This window comes from Medicago truncatula, chromosome 1 (assembly GCF_003473485.1).
Source record: "Medicago truncatula cultivar Jemalong A17 chromosome 1, MtrunA17r5.0-ANR, whole genome shotgun sequence".
Taxonomy (NCBI): Eukaryota; Viridiplantae; Streptophyta; class Magnoliopsida; order Fabales; family Fabaceae; genus Medicago; species Medicago truncatula.
The window spans coordinates 56,260,205-56,268,444 of record NC_053042.1 but is presented as its reverse complement, the minus strand read 5'-3'; the positions used below and the strand labels follow the sequence as shown (position 1 = coordinate 56,268,444).

The window sequence follows — 8,240 nt, the reverse complement described above, 5'->3', positions numbered from 1 at the left end:
GTAACAGAAGGATGAAATTGTTGTTGTGAAATTGTTGTTTATGTGACTGAGTTGTTCAAGAGAATGGGAAGAATAGGTGACTGAGTTGTTTATGTAGTCTGAAGTTCTTGTTTGGATAATGTTATTGATTAATCCTTGTTGAGAGAAGATCAGGAGGGAAGATGGAGTCAAGTTTTGCAGGAGGTTATTGGAGTAGTGGGAGAGAAGAGTATTTTTGTCTTTTCCATTTTGTTTGGAATTAGTAAGGGTATTTTCGACCATTCAAGCCAATTTCAATTGAGTCAGCAAGCTTCTATCCTAGTCATCGTGTGCCACATCAATAATCACAGTGCACATCGGCAAAAAAACGTAATTAGGACCAAAACTCAAGTGATTAATATTTGCAGTGGCAAAATGGGAGGATTAGTAACCTCAAGGATGAAATTCCAAATACCCTATATTTGCAGGGATGAAATGCATATTTTAGCCTAGATTTAATCTCACATCAAAGATAAAACTCTTTACTAGAATTTTTAAATTGATGACATTCTTCACTTTACAAATCGATTTTATAAGTATGAATTAGACAATAAAATTCTACATTACATAATGTGTGACTTGACAATAAGTACTCGTTTGGTTGGACAGTGGGGATCTTAAAACGTGAGTTTAGAGATGATAAAAGTGAGTATAATGAAAAACAAGTGTTTGGGTCGTTATTTTCGAAATTGATTTTGGCATCCAAAAGCGAAGCGATCCCAACCGAAGTTGGTATTTCAAACATAAAACAATCTACTAACATAAAATGACGAGAATCACTTTCATATTAATGTATTCAAATATAAAACAATCTACTCAACTAACTTTTAATCAAAATCAATTCAATCAATCAAAATCAATACTTGCTCACGAGAGAACCAAACAGACACGTAAGAAAGTATTCTAGGCTTTCAGCTGACAATATTTACATATCAAAATGAATAACACCCCAAAATATTAATCTGAAAAAAAAACAATTATTGTGTTCCATTGACGGAGAAAAAATTGAATTGTATTATTTATCTGAAAAATAGTGATTTGTTTGAAAGGAGCGAGTGGTAAATTTGGATTCCCTTCACCGGTGAATTGGTTGATGATGTCGGGCTTGAAACTGAGCGCATCCGCTTCTACTTCTATCTGTTTTCTCCTCCGTTCAGCCAAGTCCAGAACCAAACCCATCCTCATCTCTTTCTCAAACAATATCCCTTATAGAAACATTCACCACCAACATGAACGCGACACAACTAAATTCCCAATTTCTTCTTCTTCTTCTTCTTTCTCAGACAAATTAGGGGTTTCTGGAAAAGCTCTTGTTTCAACACTTCCACCACAACCTGAACAGCCGGAACCTTCGAAATTGCTCACTCTGCCCACCATTCTCACTCTTGGCCGTGTCGCCGCAGTCCCCCTTCTTGTTGCTAGTAAGTCTTTCAATATTCCATTTGCAATTACAATTTCACATTCATTTTTTATTTATGTTTGTATATAGCTTTCTATATGGATGGTTGGCGAGGAACCGCTGCTACTACCACAATTTTCGTTGCTGCCTCAGTTACTGATTGGCTTGATGGCTATATTGCTCGCAAGGTACATTTCAAACACCCACACTTACTAACCCTACTTTTTTTCTTTTTCTAAATTTGATATTTTCAATGCAGATGAACTTAAAATCCCAATTTGGTGCATTCTTAGATCCTGTTGCTGACAAGGTACCTATTCCTATTGCATATTACATTACATGTCAATAATAAGTAACAACATACATGTCTTCTACTCTACTCATTGCAGCTTATGGTTGCCGCCACATTGGTCTTATTATGTACTAGACCCTTGGATGTTGGTGTCTTTGCCCAACTACCCTGGCTACTCCCTATACCAGCCATTGCCATCATTGGAAGAGAGGTAATGCACACTTATCTCATTTCTAAGCCATGTTTTACTTATAAGTTATTAACTCTTCTTTACATCAACGGCAACCATGTGAGGTTCCTTCTTCATCTATCACCAAATTCATGCATCTTAACTGTAATGTGTTATGTACACATTAACAAACTCTTATTACACCTACTTACCAGGACAGTGAATCTGATGTTCATTGTAACCGTCAATGACTAAGAATTGCTAATGATCTTATTTTTCCCATTACTGAATGAGTGGTAAGACTAGACGGGATATGATTAGGAATGACACCATTAGAGAGAGAGTTGGGGTAGCACCTTTAGTAGAAATGATGATAGAAAATAGGCTTAGGTGGTTTCGAAAATAGGCTTAGGTGGTTTCGGCATGTAGAGAGAAGACCGATAGATGTTGCAGTACGAAGAGTAGATCAGATGGAGGAGAGTTAGATTAGAAGAGGTAGAGGAAGACTTAGAAAAACTATAAGAGAAACTGTTAGGAAAGATTTAGAGGTTAATGAGTTGGATCCAAATATGGTTTCGGGTAGAACATTATGGCGAAATTTGATCCATGTAGCCGACCCCACTTAGTGGGATAAGGCTTGGTTGTTGTTGGTATTGAATGAACTGAGCCAAAGTAAAGGCAAGTTAAATAATCAGTTTTCCTGTGTGTTGGATTGGAGAATTCATATATCCCTTGTCTGGATCTACAATGTTTGTTTCTCAAGCAATTGATGATCTACTGTTTTAATCTAGAGTGCTCTGGAAGAGAAATATGTGATAGTTTAATTAATCCAGACAATTTGTTGGCATATCGTGCATATACCTATAATCGTATTTTGCTTTGCCATGTCCATGATGCATAGTTAATATATAATTACTCAAAAGCTTCACTGTTTAATGAACTGAAATCCATATTTATATGGTAATTAGCCATACTCTTGTGTATTTTCCTTATGCTTTTGAGACATCATATTTTCTTCTGATTTACTGGTTTTGCATTAGTGACCAAATCAGATTCCTTATATTTTTTTCTCCTGTGACTTTCCAAGTAGATTACCATGTCTGCTGTTAGGGAATGGGCAGCTTCCCAGGATAGTAAGCTTTTAGAGGTTTGTTTCATCCCCTGTACACTTGAATCAACTAGCTGGTATTAGCACAATGTCATGAGCTTGTATAATGAAACTTGGTATAATAGGCTGTTGCTGTAAATAACTTGGGGAAGTGGAAAACAGCCACACAGATGACTGCGTTAGCCCTCCTCCTCGCAACCCGGGACTCGAGGTATCTATTTACTTTGTATTTTGAGGATATACTCTAACTATTACCTGAATTGCCATGAAAAGAAAAATTATGTGAGAAACTCATTCGTAAATGAGCTAATAATTTGCTCTAAACTTCAGGTGTCCAATGCATAATCTTATTTATATAGAAAAATAACTCCTTTTAGATTTGAATTTATAAGAAGTTGTATCTTAAAATGATAAGCATTCATTTTGCTCCCCTCAAAATTGTGTTTTAAGCACTGTCATTGACTGAGTGGATTTTCTGTCTTTTCCCATTTTTCTTCAGTCATGGAGGAGCTGCCTTTGTAGTGGGGTCTGGTGTTGCATTGCTTTATACTTCTGCAGGGCTCGCCTTATGGTCATTGGCTGTATATATGAGGAAAATTTGGAAGGTTTTGTTGAGGTAGCATGCTTGATGCTCCATGTATTTCACATATATATCCAATTTTTTGTGGCTCTGATTCTCCTGTTGTGTGGTTACCGACGTCACGAAAGGGAGCTGCATAGTGGCATGTAAATGTAATATTTATTCTGCACAATGTCTAACTTATACAGCACCATTTCTACTATTCCTGAAAGTTATCTGCACACATTTTTGTCCCCAGTCACTGTAGGTAATAAAAAGAAAGAAGGCAAATAGATTTTGGAGTCGTCGGAGCTTTGCTACCATAGAAAATTCGAAACATGAACTTTTCTGCGAGCCTTGTTTACTTTTCAGTTGCCTTTTCTTCTGGTATGTTATTATTCATTATGTATAAATATAAGCACACCAGTTAAATTGCAACTACAGTGTGCATAGAGAAGCCTTGATCGAACAAACTATAACTTGAAAACGTTATGATATCGGGTATATTGGATAATGTGGACGTCGGAAAGTTGAACTTGTTTCTTTTCAGTTAGACTCCCTTTGGAAGTTAGTTTAATTAGGTATTTATAACATATACTTATTATTAAAGTGCTCATGTATAAATTATATCTATAACAAAATATAAAATAAAGTCAAATTATTTTCGTATAAACAATAGTATCAAGAAAAACCTGTGGAAATAAATTAAACAGTTTATGGACAGTATAAGTTGTTCTGGTAAGTTCTTCTAAACAGTTTCAAGTTTATTTTTTTGTCAAAACAATTTTAAGTGTTTATGATAATAGTTAAACTCGACTAAAGAATCCAATCAGACCTTTAGTTATTAATTGGAATTACTACTATTACATATGCCGTAACAGTTTACTTGGCCACTGCCTCAGTAGTAATGTCATATTATAAATTTTGGTTCAGAATATAATAAACATGCAAGTCACACGGGCATCTTCATATTATTATCTAATCATTAATTCATTCTGTGGCATTTTCTGGATGACATAATCAGTCTGTCTAGCGATCGGTGCTTGTCGTATGATTCCTGGTCCCTGGATGGATATAATGCATTTGGCTCTGATTTTCTGACCCATTTTGGAACTCTTGACTCCTGCTATGATACCGAACATTGAATTCATGGATTTGCCTACATATAAGAAAGGATTATGGATAACACAGCAATTGAGTGGCATTGTGAATTCAAAAAATGTATTTAGTTCTGTCTTATGATACCAGGAATCGCTTCTTGTAGCTTTCAACTAACTCCTTAGGATCAGAACGTGTTATTTTGTAGCCTTCAATGTTGTTTATTCCCTGTATTAAGAGCACAATTTTAATTCTTGAGCGAAGCTCAGAATACAAGTTTATGTAGTGTTGAACCTGTGACATATTCATGTCATACCCAAGGTTCCACCTTTATTGGTATAGGTTAGCAGCCTAATGTCCAAGTGTATGCTTGAAATCACAGTGAGTTTGCCATAATCACGGTGGCATCATGATTTTGGCAAACTTACCATGAATCCAAACGTACACTAACTTCTGGAATCGCTGTGGAAAAATATGTTACCATAAAACGACCTTGATTCAACGACAGGTAGATTTCCCATATCATGACATATTTTCTCAATAACTGTAATAAGCATACACAAATAAATAATATTTTACTGTATGCTCTACCTCAATCCATGCTGTCAGTCTAGGCCTGCCCACTGTAATGTCATAATTTTTCACATCCATTAAAAACGGTTGAAATCTTTCCATGAAAGGAGCATATGCTATATCCACCTGAAATTAATAGAAAACTTTGACAAGTTCAATTTAATTGTGAAAACGCACAAGAAGAGTATACTATGCATTGCCATTGCTACAAATCAATATAAGTATACTCACCAGACTGAATTGGCCAAGGAAGAAAGGTCCGTGATCATATTTGGAGAGAACAGTCTCAAGGTAATCAAATGCAGTGCCTAATGAAGCAGTGTAAGGTGAGTCATGCTTTACATGCACTAGAATTCTTTTTACACAGAGCTCACATAGATTAAATTCTCACATTCATTCTGTTATTTTCTCTCTCTTCTTATTTCCCTCTAAACAATGAAATCAACGGTTCTCTCCCCCCTTTCTCCAGGTTTAACATTTCTCTTATATCATTATATGTATTTATCTGTATGTAATAAAACAGCATCAAGAAAGAGCCATTTTACCAGCCTCAGTTACATCTCCTTTAAAATAAGAAACAACTGTCTTGTAAAATGTATCTGTGTAAGATAGCAACTCTTCAGCAAACTCCTTGTCATCATGACCCTGTTTATTAAATAGTAAAGTTTAAAATGTTTATATTTTGGACCTGAAAATAAAGATCAAAAGTGAAAGAAAAAAAATAAGTATCTAACACTAGGGTAAAGGGAGGGTCCTTCAAAATGAGTGTCAATATATTTAATCAGATCCAGACTCTCTCCTCTAACTTCATTATTGTGTTCAAGAGATGGAACCTGGAAATGGAAATACATAAATAAGTAAATAAAAATCACTATTAGAATGTGGTACACTTGAATTTCCACAACAAAACATATCATGGTTTTGGCACAAAGTTATAAGGATAAATAACCTTGTTGGTTGGGTGGACTTTGTCCTTGTACCAAGAAGGTCTGTCTTGTAGATCAATGGGAACCAACTGTATCTTGTCCTGCAATCCCTGCTTCCACAACATAGAGATCTTGATACTACCAAATAAATTGTGTGAAAATCACACACCATTAAGATGGTGTTTGGATATGCAACTTAATTAAGTGTTTGTTTTATAGTAAGAACTTATGTATATACTGTTTTTGCAACAGGAGGGGGAACATTGTAAACTGAGCATAAGCTGAAAACTGTTTATGACACTAAACCAATATATGGAGGAGCTTATAATAAAAGAATGAAGAATAACCTTAGTGTTACGGGTAATCCATACACGCTGGGCATAGGGGCATTTGTAGGAGATATACAACCTTCAGTTCACCCACAGTCACAGACACAAAGAATACATAAATATATCATTTAATTTGTGTTAGTTTGTTTGGTGAAAAAGAAGATAAGAAAGTAAGAAACCTGGTAGTTCCATCAAATAAGGAAGGTGGAGGTGAAGTGGAAGTAAGGGGTGGTGGAAGAACTTGTTGCACACTTCAGTTCACAATATAAAAACAAGTTTAGTTAGAAAGAAGCATAATTAGTTAACTGAGCTCAGCTTAGCCTCAGCAGGCAAGCAGACATACCCGGTTGATATGGCTAATGTTGTCACGCGAACATCGCATGATTTTGTAACAGAATTAAACCGCTGCCGGAGGTGAAGCTTATTATGAGGTGAATAATGGAAATGGATGGAAGTTGTGGACATGAAAGGAAGAGAAGAAGTAACCAAAATCTGTGGCCTTGCTGAGACTGAGAACAAGCTGCTATTATTATTGGTTACCAATGATGATGATGATGATGATATAGCCATAATTCCAAAATGATGACAATGAATATTCATCACTCTATGTTGATGCAGCTTAACTCTTCCTCACATCCTATTTTATAACGAACGTGTGGCCATGGCACTGTCTCTAGATCAATTTATTTTTTTATGTTTGAAGTGACTTTGCATTGCTGGATGCTTTTTTTTTTTTTTTTTTGAGAGGATTGCTGGATGCTTTTGTTTACTGCTAATATTAATAAAATGATAAAATTCGTTCCATCTCATCCTTGTCTTAATAAATTCAAAAGTAATATAATACTCTTTGATGATGTGGTCAACCATGTAATGTATAATTGAAGAAAAAAAACATCATCATGCTTTCATAGAACCAAGCTTCATATTTCAAGTCGAGGTTAACAGAGTTATTGTGGCAGTAAAAAAAACTGAATTATTGTAATTTTTTCAAGTAACGAGCTTTTATAATTAAAATAAGGTTAAATATGTTTTTGGTCCCTATAAATATATCAATTCGATTTAGTACTTCTAATTTTTTTTTTCAACTTTTAGTCCTTATAAAATTTTCAATCACTACTTTTAGTCCCTATTTATAATTTAATATTTGCATTTTTTAATGAAAATTGTGCAGAAATGTGTAAAATATTCTAAAACACATTTAGAATTTTTCAACAAAACACAAATTAAATATGAATTTTTAACCTTAAAAAATATAAAAATTCATATTAAATTCATGTTTTGTTAAAAAATTCTATTTTTTTTTTGTGCGTGATTCTTATAATATTATGAATTTTTCTGCAAACTTTTATTCAAAAAATATGAATTTTACATATAAGTTTACTTGAAATGAGGGACGAAAAGTGAAGAATGAAGATGAAATTTTTTTTAGGGACTAAAAAGTTGAAGAAATTTTTTAGAGACTAAAACGAAAAGTTGACATATTTACGGAGACCAAAAACATATTTAACCCTTAATTTCCACCATTTTCTTGAACTATATTATATGTAATTGAAACCATTAACCGATTGCAATCGTTTTTGGAGTTCTCATGTCAAATCTTTTGTAGTAACGTCTTTGTATTAGCATACCATCTTTGTATGTCAATTTTTTTTTTGGGTAACCTTATTGGTGGGAAGTATTCACCGGCTTTGCCAAGTTTAAAGGCGTGTGTCCTTGTGACGAATTTTGGAGGCATGGAAAGAGTTTGTTTTTCTTATCTAAGTAAGCTA

The 8,240-nt window shown here is 34.4% G+C and overlaps 2 protein-coding genes across 3 annotated transcripts; one reads left to right on the top strand and one right to left on the bottom strand.

Moving 5' to 3' along the window:
* Positions 1-954: 954 nt before the first annotated feature.
* On the top strand, positions 955-4,094 carry LOC11445799 (CDP-diacylglycerol--glycerol-3-phosphate 3-phosphatidyltransferase 2). Of its 2 annotated transcripts, XR_003007936.2 has the most exons (8): positions 955-1,439; positions 1,508-1,605; positions 1,677-1,727; positions 1,807-1,920; positions 2,969-3,025; positions 3,112-3,197; positions 3,486-3,718; positions 3,805-4,094. XR_003007936.2 is itself a non-coding variant. In XM_003592761.4 (7 exons), exons 1-7 carry the CDS (start codon positions 1,112-1,114, stop codon positions 3,604-3,606), a joined length of 855 nt encoding a protein of 284 aa, XP_003592809.1. In that variant the 5' UTR covers positions 955-1,111; the 3' UTR covers positions 3,607-4,094. The 2 variants fall into 2 exon arrangements, 1 of the variants encoding a protein (XP_003592809.1); XM_003592761.4 differs by having other exon boundaries at positions 3,486-4,094.
* Positions 4,095-4,351: 257 nt separating this feature from the next.
* Positions 4,352-7,173, bottom strand: LOC11438242 (glutathione S-transferase L3). Its single transcript, XM_039830074.1, has 10 exons — positions 6,815-7,173; positions 6,651-6,722; positions 6,490-6,550; positions 6,166-6,252; positions 5,951-6,049; positions 5,762-5,861; positions 5,448-5,524; positions 5,235-5,342; positions 4,791-4,871; positions 4,352-4,704 (listed from the first exon to the last, which is right to left on the bottom strand). Exons 1-10 carry the CDS (start codon positions 7,069-7,071, stop codon positions 4,693-4,695), a joined length of 954 nt encoding a protein of 317 aa, XP_039686008.1. The 5' UTR covers positions 7,072-7,173; the 3' UTR covers positions 4,352-4,692.
* Between the last annotated feature and the right edge of the window lie 1,067 nt (positions 7,174-8,240).

Excerpts from the sequence above, each read along its gene's own strand:
- LOC11445799 (XM_003592761.4), top strand. The coding sequence starts at position 1,112 with ATGATGTCGGGCTTGAAACTGAGCGCATCCGCTTCTACTTCTATCTGT. Across the intron at positions 1,728-1,806 it reads TAGATCCTGTTGCTGACAAG|CTTATGGTTGCCGCCACATT; the intron begins GTACCTATTCCT and ends TACTCATTGCAG. Across the intron at positions 1,921-2,968 it reads TTGCCATCATTGGAAGAGAG|ATTACCATGTCTGCTGTTAG; the intron begins GTAATGCACACT and ends CTTTCCAAGTAG.
- LOC11438242 (XM_039830074.1), bottom strand. The coding sequence starts at position 7,071 with ATGAATATTCATTGTCATCATTTTGGAATTATGGCTATATCATCATCA. Across the intron at positions 6,551-6,650 it reads TTATTTGATGGAACTACCAG|GTTGTATATCTCCTACAAAT; the intron begins GTTTCTTACTTT and ends GGTGAACTGAAG. Across the intron at positions 5,343-5,447 it reads TCCTTGGCCAATTCAGTCTG|GTGGATATAGCATATGCTCC; the intron begins GTGAGTATACTT and ends TATTAATTTCAG.